Raw genomic sequence first — 19,808 nt, 5'->3', positions numbered from 1 at the left:
GTGATCTTGGGCCTACTGGTACTTTCCTTAATTAGTTTCTGTCCATTCTTCATCAATTTTGAAAGAAAAACATCCTGTTTCTTCACTATTGGGCCTCAATTTACTGCATTTATTGATTATTACCTACACTTTATTATACCCCATATTTTACCTTTTTCATTTTAAAATACTCCATCCCAAACTTCTGTTTTTCAGCTGAATTGAACAGGGTATGTGCAACGTCAAAGGTGGAAAAAGCTTTAAAATGATTTATCCTGGTCCTGACTTAGATGCACTGTATTTGTTTTTCTGAAAAGTAATATGAATTTTTTTCTTTATCATTTGCCTTTCCCAACCTGTTCCTTCACTGAGTTGAAACATGATGTGTCTCCTTTATTTCCTACTGGCACTGAACCTGACATTGTAGAGCCAAGTTTCTCATGTTTCACTTCTTCACACATTGTGTCCCACAACAATCAAACAGACAGCAAGCGTCATTAATATTTCACTAAATTTCCCCCCCGAAACATTTTGACACCGGCACCTCCTTTCAACCTTAAGTCCGTCCAGTCTTTCAGCAGTACAGACAGAATCCAAAGTCTTAATGTTTGTCCAGCAGATGGCCACATTCCACCTTATTATGTGCTTTCATTGTATACCATTACATGCTGCAAACAGAATTTTATAATTTCCAGTGCCTTGCAAAACTAATCAGATTCTTTGACGTTTTGTCATATTTTATTAAGCTAAATGTACTTTATTAAGATTTAGCGTGGCAAACACAGTTTTACAAATAAATTCTGAAAAGTGTGGTGTGCACTTCAGCCCTACTGAACCAATGCTTTTTAAAACTAGGTGTAGCTGCAAGTAATTCAGAGATGTATACATCTAAACATTGAATCATTTGTCCATTTTCTTTTCAATATTGCCCAAGCTCAGTCAGTTTTCCTGGAGAGTATCTCTGACATCAATTTCAACCTTTCAAAGTCCATGCTATAGATTTCATACAAGGAAATTGCAGTTTTGAATTTATTTTGGAATGCAGCTTATATTTCACATAATGTTTAAGTGTGCCATATGTTTATATTCCTAAAGCTGTAGGCATAATTGTTGTTAATATGCAAATCCACAAAAAAAACTAGTCTTTTTAAATTACTACAAAAAATGTCTAAAAACTGTAATTACTAGTGGAAATCACAGAATGGTAAACGTTATGCCTACATCAGGAACCTTGAGGAAAATAATTATACGTTTGGTAACTGTACCTCATAGCACGTGTATTTGGTAACCCACCTCCATGGGAACACCTCTTAACCCTCATTGGAGGTTTTTTCTTCTCTGATCCGCCTTTGGTTAAACACGATTGGTCCATTTATTCCCGTTGCAGTTTCGTCATCCACTATTTAGTGCCGCGGTTGGTCAAAAGAACGTACCCGTCGTTTTGCAATCAAAACCCCGCCCATCTACATCTGTCATTGGACGTTAGTTCATTCTGTTGAGCTTTAACTTCCGGGTGTTGTGTGCCGTTGTAAAACAGACCATAAGAGCTGCTGAAAGGGCATCCGTTGAACAAACACTAGAAGACGATTTTATTCAATAAAAGTAAGTCCTGGCGAGGGTTTAACCAAGGCCGGTGTTGTTCTTTCAGACTTTAGAACCGTGGGTTTAAATTTGCAGTCGCTAGCTTGTCGTTTTTAGCATCTTTCAGCTGCAGCTCCGTATGTTGACTTGAGTACATCCAGGAGCTAAACACAGAGCTGGTTATGTTTCTAAATGCTTGCTATGATTTTGAGAATATTTTTTCCCGCTCTGATTTGAGATAATACGTGTTTCTGGCACATGTCTGGTAAATTTTCTCAGACAAATCCAAGGTTAAACATGATATTGTACTCACAACAACACCGTTGTGAATACAACTGTTTTGTCCTTCCTGTGTAGTTTCAGCGTAGTGGAGAACTGCGGCTGATTTGTTTGGCCATTTCAGACCACCCTGTTTCATTTGTTCCCTTCTGTATGTCTGAAGTGATGCTGTCAGAGGTCCTGCAGGTTCTGCGTGGGGCTGGTAAAGTGGGTTCTGCTTTGGTCACCACCCAGGGAGAGCAGCTCAGATTAATGGCCTGCAACTCATCTGTGGGTGCAGGAGTCAAAGCTGCTCAAGATGTGGCTGAAGGCCTGCTGGCCACTTTTATGGGCAGCACCAACGAGGTGAGTTAATAAGCTGTCTGTCATAGTGGGAGACAGTAAAGGTTTCACTCGACTGCTCCTATCTTCGTCTAAATGCTTTCTGTTATGTTTGTGTGTATGTGCACCATAGTCTATAAAAGAAGATGTGTTTCCGGACGCAGAAGGCTGGGATAATATGGACCCAGATGAAGCAGCCAAATGGGCGATGGGATCCGAGTTCCCCCCTGGAACTACAGAGCAAAGCCAAGAAGGAGTCGGACCGACTTCAGGGATGCACACAGGTATTAACATCCCAAACTTTTGATGCCAAGGGAATCTTAAAAAAATGCCTGCAAGCCATTTAAACCTTACATTTAAAAGAAACAGAGAAAACTCAGGCAGAAACTGAGACATCTTGGAACTTGGTCTAAATATCTTTCAAAGTGGATAAAAAGTTAGGTTTTTATTATCACTGAATAACAGTGTACCAAATAAATTGTCCCATGTTATCCATTAAATACAAACTGACTGACCCTCTCCTCTTTAGTTGAGATTTGACTCTGGAAGTCAACAAATCACAGGGCAACTTTCCTTTTAACAGCTTTCACAGTGTCTTAGATGTATTTCAGGATACATTGACTATTATTTCCACTGGCTGTGGTTTTAAAACTCCCACCACAAATTTTTAGCTTTGTCTTCGCTACAAAGAATAAAGTTTGAATTTAATTATCAAAATCTTATTTCTTTAGACTGGTAGTGGGCGTTCTGGCTGAAACGCTACCTCTCCAGTGGTTTTACGCTCATGTTTTCAAGATGTCTTTGTCTTGATGTTTTACCCCAGCTTTGTTTGTGTGTTGCAAAAGTTTTGAAATATATTGCTGACATCAAGTACTCAATAAACATAAACTCTCTGTTGCTCATCTCTGTCAGCCTTTAAATGTCATGTTAAGGAAGAACAAGCATCAATGTTTAGTTCAGTGTATTCCTTCTTGGTCAATGTGGCACCAGTGTCCCTCATTCAGTCTTCATGCTTCACAACCAAACACAGGCGTTACACTCTGAACCAGCAGGAATTGAAGTCATCACCTTCATGTCTTTATGTTGTAGAACATTCCTGTTTCCTCTTATTCTTGGAACAATTTCTCATCCAGGCACAGCTTCAAGTGGAGCCGGCTGGCCAGGACAGAACTCTCGCTTCCTGCACACTGTCCACAGCCATCGGCGCTTCTACTGCCAGAGCAGATCTGTCCACGACACAGTGGTGTCCAAGCTCACGCCTGAGGACATAAAGAAAGCCAGAGAGGCAAAACAGGGCCAGTCAAAACCAGTCAGACAGAAGGTGGGTTTGAAATGCCTGTGCTGTATATCACTGCACATTACGCAATATTTACTGTGTAAACAGAAAAATCTTGATCTGAGCTTGTTTGTATTTAAAATGAGGTGTGGAGACAAATACCTCAGGGTGTTTTAGTACATTTAATTTGTAATATGGAAGTATTAATGTGTCAATTGGCGCAGGGTGGTGCTGTATTAGATAAAACACAAGCAAAGTCAGAACTCTGCTTGTATTTCTTAAACCTACTCAGTCACATCTATTTTTCCTTTACTCACACTGTTAGGAATTACTTGTGATAACAGCTTTTTTCACCTTCTTCAGCTGAGTGAGCGAGCCAAGGAGAGGAAAGTTCCCTCCACAAGAATCAGTCGGCTCGTTAATTTTGGTGGTGAGAATTAAATGTTTTGTTTCTGTTTTGGCTCATTTGACAGATTTCTTATTTGCTTCTGAATATTCCTTACAAAGTTAAAATTCTGGTTAACAAAGGCAGTATTATGTATTTTCCAGGCACAGCACCATTTTATAACACAACCAAATGCTATAAATCAAATGCAATGATATAAAACTCAGAAGTCAAAATTACATAATATATTCCCTTTAAAATTTAAATAACATCAGATTTATTTAGTGACTTCCAAAAGTAATCATACACCTTGAAGCTTTTCCTATTTTGTGACATTAAAACCTCAAATTTCACTGTAACACTAAAATTATTAATTATGGTGGTTTTAATGTCACTTGCAAGTATCTACAGTGTATTGCTATATATTGTATATTCATATAGTCAAAAGTGCTACTAATGCTGACAATGATAACCAAATGCTTACAAACCTTATTACCAGAATTTTAAAAGGAACATTTGAAAACTGCTTGAACTCTTCCGACAGAGACCTGAGCATTACATTTTTCTGTGTGTCCACTGCAGGACTGGCTGTCGGATTGGGCATCGGTGCCATCGCGGAGGTGGCCAAGCAGTCACTAGGAGGGAAACAAAAAGGAGGTGAAGACATTCTCACTTCTCTGTTTAGTGTTCTTGCTGTAGTGAGGTATTTCACAAATTCAACAGATTATTGGAAAGCTGCTGGGACTCTGAGAAGTTGGGCTAGCTTTGGATCAAGAAGTATAACAAGCCTTTGAAAGGTTTAGGAGTTGAGCTCTGTGGGAATCACAACTTGCTCAAATTTTTTTTTTTTTAGAAATAATCTGTAATAAATATTGGACATCATATGTTCTCAGTATGCATTTTCTAACATGTTTGTTTTTATGTGGTGTTTCCAGAGATGAATGCGCTTATGGACTCGCCCTTCCTGTCGGAGGCCAACGCTGAAAGAATCGTCAACACGCTGTGTAAGGTTCGAGGAGCAGCTCTGAAAATAGGCCAGATGCTCAGCATACAAGGTACCTACTATCACAGCTTCATGTGAAAGTCCATTCACAATCAGTGTTGTTTTCCAACCTTGGCATGTCTTCTCTTTTCTCAGACAACTCCTTCATCAACCCTCAGCTGCAGAAGATTTTTGAGAGAGTCCGACAGAGCGCAGACTTCATGCCCACATGGCAGATGACCGTAAGCACAATCTGTCCATGACAGATTCAAAGTGACTGACTGAATCTAATGAATCACAGAAAAGTGTGTGTTTCTGTCTGAGTAGAAAGTCCTGGAGGAGGAGCTCGGGCCAGGATGGAGGGAGAAGCTCTCATCGTTTGAGGATAAACCTTTTGCTGCGGCTTCTATCGGACAGGTGCATCATGCAGTGTTGAAGGATGGAAGAGAGATTGCCATGAAGATTCAGGTATAAAACAGTTAACACAAACAGAAATACCATCTTTCCCTCAATATTTGTCTTAATTTTAGTCTTTTTATTCTCAATTCCATCCCAGTACCCTGGAGTAGCAGACAGCATCCAAAGTGACATAGACAACCTGATGTCAGTACTGAAGATGAGTGTGGTTCTGCCAGAAGGTAATGCTGTAAATAATATCTTACCATTCTTTGTCCATCCCCATTTCCATTTTACACCGTTTATAAAATGATTTTTGTTATTTTATGATTTAAAAAAGTAATCCCCCAGGTCATACTTTGTACACACCTGCCTTACATTGAAATGTGAGTAAATGCTAAAAAAAAAAAAAATACTTAAAATGTTATTAGTTAGCGAAGTATGTATGAGAAAAAACAGAAAAAAAGTTCCTTCTTACACCAGAAATGTTAGTAATGAGACTAAAGCTGCAGATTCAGAGTGGTGAGCAGCATGCTGTATAAGAACACAGAGCATCACACCATGTGAAAAAAAGCTCCACAGAGCAGCTTCTTTCTGTTGGCTTTATTTTATCAACTAAATGGAAATGCAAAACTAATACAGTAACCAAATGCTAAAGAATTTTAAAATGATTGCATTTTATGACATTTTTTTTTATACCTGTAACGATACTACAAGTGTACCAGAGGATGTGATGTAAACTTGAGTTAATACTATTTAATTTTATGTCCAGAAGGTATATTATCTAGTTTAATTTAGCTGATTACGTGAAACATTATTTAAATTTTAAACTTTTTCTTTCATTCAGTGTCATCACTGCAATTGACCATGAGGTGGTGCTATAGTTGTACCAGCTGTCGAGTTTCACACTATCTATTGTTCTTTTGGGGTTTATCTACTTTAACATTTTTGTTGAACAGATAGAACCAAAAAATGCAAATAGAAGGAATCAAACTCCAGGAGATGCAGAAAACATGTTAGGATAATTTTGCAGGTGGCTATTTATGCTTTAATTAATAATATACAAGTTTCTTTTAGAAATGTTGTCTAGCCTGAAACATTTTTGTGGCATCAGATGTCGATGAAGGTCAAAGACAAAATCTTCTGCACAAAGGAGTTGAATCAGTCTTATCACTGATTCAACTCCTTGTTTTTTCTCATACACATCATCTGAATTGGCACGTTCAACAATGAAGTGAACGGTTATGCTTTGGTTGTTTTTACATGCTGAGTTTTGCTCCATTTGTCCACAGGTCTTTTTGCTGACAGCAGCTTGGAGGTTCTCCAGAGAGAGCTGGGGTGGGAGTGCGACTATAAGAGGGAAGCAGAGAGCGCCAAGAAGTTCAGGTAACTTTATATGTCTCAGCCACAAAGCAGTTTGTCAGTGCACTGACTTGCATCATGTCAAATTAAAACTACTTTTCCCAACCTCTTGTTAGAGACATTTTTAAATTAATTTTTTCTGTTATTGGACAACACACGTCTGGCCTGCAGGTCACTGCTGGAGGGTGACCCATATTTCCAGATCCCAGAGGTAATCAACGAGTTGTCCGCACGCAGGGTGATATCCATGGAGCTGGTGCAAGGAGTTCCTCTGGATCGCTGCATAGACCTGGATCAGGAAACAAGGAACCAGGTACAGTTTGTCTCAAAAAGCACATTGTGTTTTAGGTGTTGGAGTTGAGAATTTGTATATTTATTTGCACAAATAGTTTTTGCAAGAATGCCGTTATCACAAGCTTCTCTATATCTGCATCTTGCACATAAACAAAAGTAGTCTGAATATATTGTCACTGAGGTAACTTTGCATAAATAGAAAGCAAAGACCTTCAGTATCCACACACACATGAAAACTGTGGAATCAAAACTTCTACACTTTATGAATACAATCTATGTTTTAAATTGACATTACAAACTTTGTTGGTGGTTAGAAAAGCAGTGAGTAATGTTGGGTCTGTTTCTTCAGTAAAACTTGACAGGATTTAAGAAAAAGAAAAGCTAAATACTGTTGTTTTGTTTATATATATATATATATATATATATATATATATATATATATATATATATATATATATATATATATATATATATATATATAACAAAAATAATTCCCTTCTCACCACCGCGGGTGGTTCTTATCCTCTGAGCTCGGGTCCTCTACCAGAGGCCTGGGAGCTTGAGGGTTCTGCGCAGGGTATATGTATATATATATATATATATATATATATATATATATATATATATATATATATATATATATATATATATATATATATATATATATATATATATATATATATATATCTATAGATATATATATATATATATATATATATATATCTATAGATATATATATATATATATCTATAGATATATATATATATACGCTTTGATAATCCAGAAGGATCCATCAAAGGGTCCAGTCCCACCCAACTACCGACCAATAACCTGCCTCTCCACAACCTGGAAGCTCATGTCAGGCATCATAGCGGCCAAGATAAGCAAACACATGGATAAACACATGAGCATGGCACAGAAGGGTATCGGTGTAAATACCAGAGGAGCCAAACACCAACTCCTCATAGACCGCACAGTTGCCCGAGACTGCAAAACCCGACACACCAACCTGTGCATGGCTTGGATTGATTACAAGAAAGCCTATGACTCAATGCCGCATACTTGGATCATTGAATGCTTAGAGATGTATAACATCAACAGGACTCTGAGAGCCTTCATTGCAAACTCGATGAGGCTGTGGAAAACCACCCTTGAAGCCAACTGCAAACCACTTGCACAAGTGTCCATCAAATGTGGCATATACCAAGGAGATGCTCTGTCCCCGCTACTGTTCTGCATAGGCCTGAACCCCCTCAGCCAAATTATCAACAAGACTGGCTACGGATACCGACTCAAAAATGGGGCCAACATCAGTCACCTTCTATACATGGATGACATCAAGCTGTACGCCAAGAGTGAGCGAGACATCGACTCACTGATCCACACCACCAGGATCTACAGCATGGACATTGGGATGTCATTCGGACTAGAGAAATGTGGTCGGCTGATCACAAAGAGGGGGAAGGTGATCCGCACAGAAGGAGTCTCACTCCCACAAGGAACAATAGCAGACATAGAGGACAGCTACAAGTACCTAGGTATACCACAAGCAAATGGCAACCTCGATGAGGTCAAGGAAAGGAGCCACAGCTAAATACCTCCAACGAATAAGGCAAGTCCTGAGAAGCCAGCTCAATGGCAAGAACAAAATCCGTGCGATAAACAGCTATGCCCTGCCAGTAATCAGATACCCTGCTGGAATAATTAGCTGGCCAAAGGAGGAGATAAAAGCCACAGATATTAAGACTAGAAAGCTACTAACCATGCATGGAGGGTTCCATCCCAAATCCAGCACCCTGAGACTGTACACGAGCCGCAAGAAGAAGGCAGAGGACTAGTGAGTGTGAGAACCACTGTCCAGGACGAAACAACTAAGATCCATAAATACATCAGGGACAAAGCCTCAACAGACAATGTGCTCAGTGAATGTCTCAGACAAAAGGGAACGGAGGTTGAGGTGCCAGAGATACCATCATGGGAGGACAAGCCCCTACATGGATGTACCACCAGCAAATAACCCAAGTGGCTGATATCAGTAAATCCTACCAATGGCTGGAAAAAGCTGGACTCAAGGACAGCACAGAGGCCCTCATCCTGGCCGCCCAGGAACAAGCCCTAAACACCAGAGCAATAGAGGCCCAGATCTACCACACCAGACAAGACCCAAGGTGTAGGTTGTGCAAGGAGGCCCCTGAGACAATCCAGCACATCACAGCAGGGTGCAAGATACTGGCAGGGAAAGCGTACATGGAACGACATAACCAAGTGGCAGGCATAGTGTACAGAAACATCTGTGCAGAATATGGACTGGAAACCCCAAGATCAAAGTGGGAAACACCCCCAAAGGTGGTAGAGAACACCAGAGCTAAGATCCTGTGGGACTTCCAGATCCAGACAGACAAAATGGTAATGGCGAACCAACCAGACATTGTCGTAGTGGATAAACAACAGAGGAAAGCCGTTGTGGTAGATGTAGCAATACCAAGTGATTGCAACATCAGGAAAAAGGAGCACGAGAAACTGGAGAAATACCAGGGCCTCAGGGAAGAACTGGAGAGGGCCTGGAAGGTGAAGACCACAGTGGTGCCTGTGGTCATCGGGGCCCTCGGGGCAGTAACCCCCAAACTGGAGCAGTGGCTACAACAGATCCCAGGAACAACATCAGACATCTCAGTCCAGAAATGTGCAGTCCTTGGCACAGCCAAGATACTGCGCAGAACCCTCAAGCTCCCAGGCCTCTGGTAGAGGACCCGAGCTCAGAGGATAAGAACCACCCGCGGTGGGTGAGAAGGGAATTTTATTTTTATATATATATATTATTTTATTTTTTTTCGAAGTATGATCCACTTTGTTGCAAAGCTTTATGACATGGCCATCATATGCATATAGAAATAAAATTATTGTCTTGTTTCCTTTGGAGATCTGTTACAACATCCTGCACTTATGTCTGAGGGAGCTGTTTGAGTTCAGGTTCATGCAGACTGATCCAAACTGGGCCAACTTCTTTTACAACTCTGAAACCAACAAGGTGAAAAATCTGCATTTGGGGAACATGTTTAACATAATGGAACCTTTTAAACTCGTCTTCCTCTAATATGCAGCACGAATCTTAACCCTAGTCCTTGTCTGCAGGTTGTCCTCTTAGACTTTGGAGCTTGCAGAGGCTACCCAGCAACTTTCACAGATGACTACATCCAGGTATGCTGACTGTTGTGAATCTCAATGCATGATTTATGAAGGAAGATTTTCTCTGAATAATTGAACACCAAGGATCTGACTACCAAGAAACTCATCCATGTAGACATTTTGCAGCTGCTAATGGCACTAACACAGTTTCTGCTTTCTGATGGTTTTGCCTGTGCTCTTACATCATGTGTCCAGGTGGTTTATGCAGCTTCTGTTGGTGATCGGGACACCGTCCTGTCCAAATCCAAAGACCTGAAGTTCCTGACAGGCTTTGAGACCAAGGTGGGCTATTTTAATGAAATTTACTGCTTCTGTTTTGCTCTTTTATTTTTGATATAGTGTTTTCTTCTGCCTAAGTTGACCGTTGTTATTTGCATTCTGTGCTTGATGTCATTTCATACCTCCCATCCTCTTTTCCAACTGTCTTCACCAATGTTACTGATCAGAACAGTTTACACCAAAATTGAATTCAATTTTAAACCCGCTGTGGCGGAAACATTACAGTATATACCAACCTCAACACACCAGGTGGATGATTTGCAGTCATGGAGAGAAACCAGCTGCAGGCTGGTGTGGAGGTTCACATTTTTGCAAGACAACAACTAACCATACAGCTAGGGCTGCAGTAGAATGATTTTGATCAAAGGATAATCATGTGCTTGGATGTCAAAAGTCAAAGTCCAGACTTAAATCCAACATGTAATGTTTTGACACCCGTTTGTCCTGAGACCAAAAGTGCAACATTTGTTTCATTTTCAGCTGATGCGGTTCGTTTTCATACTGCATTGTCAAACAAACTAAAACCTTTGAAAAACCATTTCACCCCCCTCACCTGTGGTGGCACTGCACCAAGAACCACTGAAGGAAATTACACAAAAACCTCTGAAGAAGACACTGAGCCCAACAAAAATCAAGTGGTATCAGATTTTAGCTGTTGTAGGATTTCTCTTTTGCTGCTGGTAAAAAAAAACAAAAAAAAAAACAGAAAAACAATCAATTTCTTGCGCTATCTCTAAACGCACACTTGGATGCGCTGTAGTCCGGTCCCTCCTTTTGGAATGGTATCTGGTCCACTTGGCATTCACATATACATTCAAAGGTTTGTAAACAGACAAAAGTTCACTGTTTTGGTCCACACCAGAGTAAGATTACACATTCACACCTCCTCAAATGAACCAAACTCTCTAACCTAACGGATTAGAGTTTGCCTAGAGAGGTGCAAGTGGGTGTTTGCACCTCACTTTAATATGTCCTTTGTTGTTGGTCTTGCACTTAAAATTCAGTAAATTGCATTAAGGTTTGTGGCTTTAAGGTGGCAAAATCTGAAAAAGTTCAACAGGCATTAAAGCTTTTGCAAGGCACCATAGATCAGGGAATGAAGTTTAATGTAGGTTCTTATTTGCCATCAGGCCTTTAAGGATGCCCACGTTGAGGCCGTGATGATCCTCGGCGAAGCCTTTGCGTCCGCTGAGCCCTTTGACTTCGGCACACAGAACACCACACATCGCATTCAGGACCTCGTCCCCATCATGCTGCGCCATCGCCTCACTCCTCCCCCCGAGGAGACTTACTCTCTCCACCGCAAGATGGCCGGCTCCTTCCTGATCTGCTCCAAACTGAAAGCCAACATACCCTGCAGGGACATGTTCCTGGACGTGTACAACGCCTACATGCAGAGGAGGCAGGCTGAGAAGATGGCACCAGCCAATGCCGAGACAAGCAGAGAGACGATTGTTCCTGCTCTAAATAAGCAGGGATCGCTGTGCTAAAAGAATTAGCCTGAGGTGGAGACTCTGGACTGGACTCTGTCATCTGGATCTTCAACATTGTGAAGTTGCAACATGAGCTGTCTGAGGCGCACCTGAACTCCTATATAGACAATAATGTAAAAATGTTACAATATTCTGTTGAATTACTGTAAAAAAGAAAAAAAAATTAAGCAAATGATTCGTTTTACTGGTGAAACAGCTTTTAATTTTATTTAACACAACAAACATATCTCCTCAAGTGTTTGCCATGATTTAAAAAAAGAATCCAACTTAAAATCTCATGACGGCAAGGCCAGTCATATTTCTGAAAAGAAAATGTCTGCACCCCAAATAATAGTCCCTGCAGAGGATATCTGATGCTGCCAAAGGCTTTCCTTTGTTGGAGAATGAGTCTGTGAACAAAGCTTTCACCTAAATGTGATGCCCGCCAGACTGGATGAGCAGATTATCAGAGGAATTAGACGGCCTAATGGAACCCTGCAGAATAATGGCCTTTGATTATGAAGTCTACTTGCCATAAAACTCCATTGTGCTTATTTTAAGCACATTAGCAACATTGTGTCTGGAGAATACGTTATTTCCTTGTGTGCTTTCGTTTTGTATAACTAAAATGCAAGACTTATTGAGGTGTCTATTTAAGGGGTGCCTTTTTTTGTTGTTGACCTTAAACGGCCAAAAGTCGAAGTTTTTCTTGATCACAGATCGATCTTTCCATTTCAGCTTTAAGAACCCATCTGTGGAAACGTCACTAACTGGAGGCCATATTTGACCCCACGGTTTCCTGCAATTGTCTTGCATCGACATGCAAGCATAATTACAGGCTTAGATACTTAAGCCTTGAGATAATGGAGGCATTGATGGGTCTCTATTCAGGGAAGCTAACACCACAACCCCCCAAGGTAATCTTGCCAGTTTACTGTCCCATCAGGCCATTAGAAACTATTAAAAAAGGAGGACTTGAGCATGAGGACTTGGTGTGTTTGATTTGTATTGGAAACCAGACCTTACACGTGGGAAGAATCTTGCTTTAGTTAGCTTTATGTTCTACATATGCAAGCTGTGGGTTAAATAAGTATTAGAACACATCAGTGTAAATATATTTTAAGGACAAAATTGTCACCAGATGTCAGTAATAACCCATCCAGTCCAGACATGCCAAAAAACAAAAAATCAATGTTATTGCTGAAGTCCAATATGCTAGCAAGCAAAGCTTCAGCGCTCTGAGGCAGCTGTTGCAAAAGAATCAGACATCTTAGATGTCTGATGTCAAACCAGAAGTTTCCACTGAATGAAAAGACACATTTTTTCTTCTGTCTGATGTTAAATCAGACCAAAACTCTTTGTCTTATGTAAGTCATGATTATCAAAATTTGTATTGGCTAACTGCCACAATAATAGAAGAAATGTATTAATGTCTTCAAATGTAAAAGTTTGAATGCATTACTTCAATATTTGGTATCACTTGACTTGGGTCAAACATTTTGGGGTTTTTTTCCAACAAGCTTCTCATTATAGATCACCGGACGGTGATCTCAATAAAGTTGAGGTCAGAGGAGGACGGTGACACATGAGTTTTTCCCCTTTTATGCCAATAGCAGCCAATGACACACTGGTATTCTTTGCAGCATGAGATGGTGCATTGTCATGCATGAAGATGATTTTGATACTGAATGTACTGCTCTTCTTTTTGAAGAAGAGCAGTACAAAGTGATAAGTGATAAGTCAGAAAGTCCATGTACTTTGCTGAGGTCATTTTGACACCTTCAGGGACTCTGAAGAGTCCAACCAGCTCTCTTTCTCTCCCCATGATTTTGGCCCAAATAATGACTCCAACACCTCCTTGCTGACATCACAGCCGTGTTGGGATGTGGTGACCATCCACCACCAATCCACTACTGCGTCCTTCTGGACCATCCAGGGTTGCACTGCAGTCATCAGTGAACAAGCTTGTTAGGGGTGGCTGAATAGTAGGTTCATGCACCCCAAGCCTCTGGAGGATCCTCCACCTTGAGGTTCCAGAAGCATCAGCAGCTTCAAATAACTGTTGGCTACTTTGTACGGGTATTTTAACAGCTGCTCTCTTAATCCGATGAATTTGTCTAACAGAACCCTTCCTCATTATGCCTTTATCTGTACATCCCATCTATGCTCGGAATCAGTCACAAATCCCTTCACAGTACGATGACGCTTCAGTATTTGTTAAATATCTAATATTTTCATACCTTGTCTTATGGCACTACACCATTTGAGGATTTTTATCTTTAGAGAAATCCTTTGTCTTTCCCATATTGCTTGAAACCTGTGGCCTGCTTAATAATGTGGAACATTCTTCTTAAGTAGATTTCCTTTAATTGAGATCACCAGACAAATTAATCAACCCAGCTCTCTGAAATTAATTATAGAGATTCAAAGAGCCCTGACACAAATTTAATAACAAAACAAAAAATTTTATCTTTATGACACATAAATCCAATTGGCATAATAATTTGTAGACACCGTGTTCCAAATTACGGTGTCATTTGAATCATATCTGTCTAAAACTTTTTCCATCCAGTTTAAATGTCTGAAAGTTTATTGATTCAACTGTGACAGTTTTTTTTTTCAGTTTATGCATTCCATAACTGCATCTTATTAGTGCTAGTTGTAAGCCTCGCTCCACTGAGGTAACATCTGCTGAGCTGTTCTGACAGTGTGTCAGGCTCTTGCACAGCAACAAAATCACAGGTTTATTTTTTCAAGCTCTGGGAATCAGCCACAGTTAATGAGTGCAGCACATGTTAAGGAGGGGGAAGAAAAAGCACTTTCTTTTTGTGTCGTTTCCTTCAGTGGAAAGTTGGAGCGTTCCTTTGTGTGTGAGAGGCAGCTGGCCACGCTTCATTGGAGCAGAAACAGCTCTTTTTTGTTTAATTTTGTCTCTGAGCTTTTTATTGGTGCTTTAACTTGACCGCTTTGAAGTCAGCTCGACTAAAAACCAGCGTATTAATGAACATTGACATTGTGCAAAGGAAATCTTTGGGGAATGAGAAAAATTCAGACTGGGAACTCAAAGGTAACATTTTCTATGGACTATGCCAGGTAGGCCTAACCAAAGCATCTTCTCTCTCTTATGTGCTGTATCCTCTATCTGGCTTGTTCCTATCTTTGAATAGGACTTCTTGAGGATGTCTAAAAAATATAGAACATGCCATTTCTTATATTTTTTTGTAAAATAAAAAACTTGCTTTCTGGATGTCTGTCACTGTAGGAATTTGGGTTACTCCATCTTTCCAATTTTAGATGTTGCATTGAGCAATGCTCTAAAAGGTGATGGGTTTTGTAACCTAATTCTATTTTTTGCATCTCCACACCTTTATCCCTGACCTGTCTGCTCTGTTTCTTGGCTTTCATGATCCTGTTGTTGGACGAATATTCTCCATCAAACCTCTGAGGCCTTCACACAACAGCTGCTTCGATTAAATGCTTAGCTTAAATTACACACAGGGGTAGTTTTTTTTTCTTTCATTTGGTGACTTTTAAAGGCAATTGGTTGTACTAGGTTTGTGTGGGTTTGTGTAGGGCTTTAAGTAAATGGAGCTGAATCTGTGCATGCGCACCATCAGAATTTTGTTTTAGAAATTGTGTTAAAAAGGTACACTATTTTCTTAGTTTTCACTTTCCCTCAGTCTATAACATAATATGTATTATAATCAACACCTTATTAAACACTCTATCTGGGACCCTTGTACACTTTAATACGGTATTATTTTTTGGAGGAAGGTGAATTTCCCTGCAGTAACACGTATTACGCTACACGATGGCGCAGTAGAGAAGCTGAAAGCGAACCAATTCCCCTTCTTTCTTTTTTTCTCTTCTGTTTTTTTTTTCCTTTTTTTTTTGAAAACATCAATGGGAATCTTGGATTTGCATGTCCGGTTGCCTGTGCCAATGGGCGCATTGGGAAGGTTGGGCTAGCGGGTGGAGCCGGGGGAAGCGGCCCAGTAAGTGCACAGTCAACAACCAAAGCATCCGAGATTACTACAGCCGCACCAAATTCCCAAAGAATATCCCCCGAAAACACACATTCCGGTTTATTTCTTCTGATAATTTCGCTTTGGTTGCATGAGTTGGACAGAATCGCTTATTTGAATTCTTTTTTTTTTAAAGAAAAATCATTATTACTATTATTATTATTATTATTCTGAGGAGTGCTTGCATCGATCAGGTCGGTTGCGGCTTCACGTCGCTTCCACACGTCGCTTTCCTAGTGTGGAGGGAAACGATTTCGCGAAATTCCCTCTCCCAGATTCCTCGATTGAATTAGTATTTCACCGTCCGGGGTCCTGGATTTACTCAGAGGAGCAGCAGAGGGGAGCCGATCATCCGCCGATCTCTTGGGTGAGTTCTTCAGTCCGGCACTCATCCCTGATATTTCCAATGTTAAAACCCGCGGATGTCTTTTCAATCAAGGAAATAACGATGCACACAAGATTCCTCGCAGCGTGTTGTTGAATTATTGCGTGCAGAGGTCATTATGCATTTCAGACAGCGCTCCAACGCGATTCGCATCTCTCCACATGGCTCATATGGTGTAAAATGAATGAATTGCGGCCGCTTCTGTCTCTGCTATAATCGTATGCAGCCCTGATTCACAATCAGGGAACAAATCTGCTTCCTGAAGAAACTCTGATCTGGCCCTACGCACAACTACCGGCAGGCTTTGGGGATCCTACAGCAGCAGCCGCCTGCAAAGGATGGACCTTCAAAACGCTGCAACTTTACGGTTGCTGTTATAGAAACACACGGTTTCATTAATGAACCCTGCTCCAGCAGTCCTGCCGTGATACTGGGTTTTATTGCGTCATTATTGTCGCGAGGATGACATCATTAAACATCGATTTAGCTGTTAAGTGTGTGTGGCTTTCTTTTCTTTTCCAAGGAGGCACTTTGGGTTTGAAACATCATCAGCAAGCTGGAGCTCTCTCCATGATTTCTCCTGAAAACATCATGCTGTTTTGGGGCCTAAGTGAATCCCATTCAGGGCTGATTTTCTGATGCCTCTAATCCACCTCTAGTATGATTTCCTGAATTTGGGGGGAAATGTTTTAAGAATGCACACACACACATAGACATGCACACGCTCAGACAATTGGCACATGCCTTGCTATACAGGGCGTCGAAAACCCATGCAGCTCCATTGTCTGAGGGTCTCCATCTGTTCCATGACAAGGCATTCCTCAGACAGCTAGTCATGCAGCTAAAGGGGGGTGGTCTGCTCTTCTGATCGAGGGGCTCAGAGCGAGGTCAGAGTCACATGGGGTGTATTAACAGAGAAGGGGTCCCAGCCTCTCAGGGTCTGACTACTTGAATTCGATGGAAGGTTTTTAGTTGATCTCTAGCCTCATGTTGGGATGGAAGAGAGAAAGTTCGGCTTGTTCTCAAGCTCTGAGCGAGAGAAAGGTTTTGGCAGAGGGATAAGCTCAGTCTTAAAATGAGATCAAGTTATTGTTTGCGTCTGTTTATTCATTTATTTATTTTTTGGTCTGAGTACTTGAATGTCTGGGTAGTGTACCTAGATTTTCTCAGCAGCTGCCCAAAGGCAAACTATCACTACTGACATTTCTCTGGAGCGGTGCCAAGAAAAAAACATGCACAACTAAAGACATGATGTGACGATGCTCTGGGCTGTTCACTGCAGATTGAAAAAGATACTTGGCTTGTTTAACTCATTTCCATTCGTTACAAGGGAGGGGTTGCTGTTTCTTGCAAGAAGTGCAGAAGAGGAGTTTGTAACTGCAGTTGATTTCTTACATGCATCCACATCTGAACATATCTGGAAAATCTCAGATTTACTGGACTGAAAGAAGTTGGATTTGGTGAAATGTTTGGGTAGGATACACCTGCTGTACAGTATCATGCAGTGCTTGATAGGAGTCTCAGCTTGTGTTTGAATGGAGGGAAGACAAGATGTGGTTTTCCACAGTAGGATATGACACGAGTCTTACTTCCAGCTCTTCTCCCAGTTTGCACTGCTGTACTTGTATCCATTTCTTACATTTAAACAAACCATGTTGTACCCATGTATTGAGCAACAGAATTTCCATTTAGTTTTCTCAGTGGTTGAATATTGGTAGCAAAAAGCTACTTCACAAACACTAGTCAACAGCATGTCTTGCAGGTATTCCATCGTCTCAAGTGGCAGCTTCTTTCAAAAAGGAGATATTCTCTACAAAAAAATCAGGGAATTTTTCCACAAATAATATGAAGGTACATTAAACAAAAAAAAAATGGAGGTACATATTCACACAAGAGTCAACTGTGAGTAGATTTGTAATAAAATAGTTTTGATAATTAGTTTTCACAGTAGGACGTAGACAGGTGTAGATTTACAGATTGGTGGTAAACATCCTGCAGATCTGAAAAGCTTGGGTAGAAAATAACTTCAGGGAAGAATTAAAGCTCCCCGGTGAGCATTGTCACCGATTTGTGAAACTTTCACTCGTAGATTAAGACATGAAATGTAAGGCAATTTAGAGAAACCACTTATAGATCCAAATTTGGAGGATATGTGACGCTCATTTTAATGTAACAATTTTTGATTAAAACCTTCATTATCAGATTATTTTCTCAGTCTAATTCAGCTCCTTCTCAATGTTTAGGTTTGATATCGACATTTAACTCAGTTTTGCAGGAGAATGTTGCAACAAACTGCAGCCATATTGAGTCTCTCCATTGACATCTTTGGTCTCTTAACTGTTTTTGCAAACTCATAGCCAAATTCACAGCTTATGTGATTCTGGTGGAAATAACACAGTGAAGGAGACACTGTCTTTGCTTTCTGATTATCAGATTTGGGATCCAGAGTCAGAGTCTATATCTGGTCAGCTGGAGACCAGGAGATGCAGGTAGATGATGAGAGACATAAATTAGCAGCTGTGCAAGTAATCACTACTGTAACTCAGTCATCAAAAGCAAAATATAATTACACCGCCCACATTCACACACACAAGAGCACACGCATAGTCAGCTCTACACACTCTCCATTTCCCCTCAGACCATTTCCCTTCTACCACTGCTCTGATTGCTACATTAGGACTTGACTGTCGTTCATTGCACACGCACACATATACACACTAGGGGGAGGGTCGGTAATGCTGAAACCACAATACAACGAGGATCAAAGGTCATCCAGCTGGCCAATCAAGGAGCCGTCTGGTGGAAAGGGAGTCCCCCCCCTCTTGGTGTTGGGCAGGGTGGGTCTACTAAACAGTCAGCTCCGTTTCCAGCCCCGGCTGCTGCTACCGTCACCATACTGCTTTTCTGTGGATTACAAACCCCGACCTCTGGAGTCTTATAATAAACCAGAGGTCAAGTTCTTTCCCGGTTTGCAGACAGTGCTTTACTGCTTTATGATTAGTTTGCAATGTTTTCAAAACTACTGGGTTCTTTAAAGCTCGAACTGTGGAGACTTGAAGGTGAAGAACTGCAGGCATAAAAAAATATGACAGAAACTATAAGATATGTCGGCCTTGAGCTATTTTTCTAAATAATGGCAGTGCTTCACAGTGACTGATCTTGTTTTTGAGGATTTACAGCTTGTTGTTACCACTGGGCTCTGTGCAGGCTTCATCTTTAAAGGCACATCTCAGTCAATTAGAATTTCAGCAGAAATTTATTTTTGTAATTTAAGTGCAATTCTATAGATTCATTACACAGTGATGATTCCTTCAGTTACCAGCTTTTATACCTCGTAATTTTAAACATTATAGCTAGCATATAATGAAAGACTAAAATTCAGTTTTTCAGAAAATATAGAAAATAATAAGCCATCCATTTTCCATACCCGCTTGTCTTTGAAGGGTTGCAGGAGAGCTGGTGCCTTTGTCCAGCGGTCACCCTGGACAGGCCACCTGTCATCACAGATACAAACAACCATTAAGGCACACACACTGATATCTAAGGCCAATTTAGAGAAATCTCTTAACCTAATCGTAATATTTTTAGACTTCAAGAGAAGTCATG

General features: G+C 40.6%; 2 protein-coding genes across 2 annotated transcripts in view; both read left to right on the top strand.

Annotated features, from left to right (window-relative positions):
• The first annotated feature begins 1,479 nt into the window (after positions 1 to 1,479).
• coq8b (coenzyme Q8B) lies at positions 1,480 to 12,771 on the top strand. Its single transcript, XM_055029061.1, has 16 exons — positions 1,480 to 1,581; positions 2,003 to 2,184; positions 2,294 to 2,444; positions 3,294 to 3,481; positions 3,800 to 3,866; positions 4,404 to 4,478; positions 4,757 to 4,876; positions 4,960 to 5,045; positions 5,131 to 5,271; positions 5,360 to 5,441; positions 6,492 to 6,585; positions 6,733 to 6,874; positions 9,776 to 9,883; positions 9,988 to 10,053; positions 10,237 to 10,323; positions 11,451 to 12,771. Coding segments are annotated over exons 1-16 (1,950 nt in total). The 5' UTR covers positions 1,480 to 1,580; the 3' UTR covers positions 11,811 to 12,771.
• Positions 12,772 to 15,701: 2,930 nt separating this feature from the next.
• The window catches only part of numbl (NUMB like endocytic adaptor protein), a 63,214-nt gene continuing 59,107 nt past the window's right edge, over positions 15,702 to 19,808 (top strand). The window contains exon 1 of the mRNA XM_055028473.1: positions 15,702 to 16,184. The gene's annotated coding sequence lies outside the window, so the exon portion shown is untranslated. The remainder of the gene's footprint in view (positions 16,185 to 19,808) is intronic.

The sequence above is a fragment of the Poeciliopsis prolifica genome, unplaced genomic scaffold, assembly GCF_027474105.1.
Source record: "Poeciliopsis prolifica strain line A6 unplaced genomic scaffold, Auburn_PproV2 SCAFFOLD004, whole genome shotgun sequence".
In the NCBI taxonomy this organism is placed as follows: Eukaryota; Metazoa; Chordata; class Actinopteri; order Cyprinodontiformes; family Poeciliidae; genus Poeciliopsis; species Poeciliopsis prolifica.
The sequence above is the reverse complement of the archived record's forward strand: the minus strand, read 5'-3'. Positions and strand labels throughout refer to the sequence as shown.

What these genes read in the sequence shown, in the direction of transcription:
- coq8b (XM_055029061.1), top strand. An exon ending in TTATGGGCAGCACCAACGAG is followed by an intron (nt 2,185 to 2,293) that starts GTGAGTTAATAA and finishes TGTGCACCATAG; the next exon opens with TCTATAAAAGAAGATGTGTT. An exon ending in TGACAGGCTTTGAGACCAAG is followed by an intron (nt 10,324 to 11,450) that starts GTGGGCTATTTT and finishes ATTTGCCATCAG; the next exon opens with GCCTTTAAGGATGCCCACGT.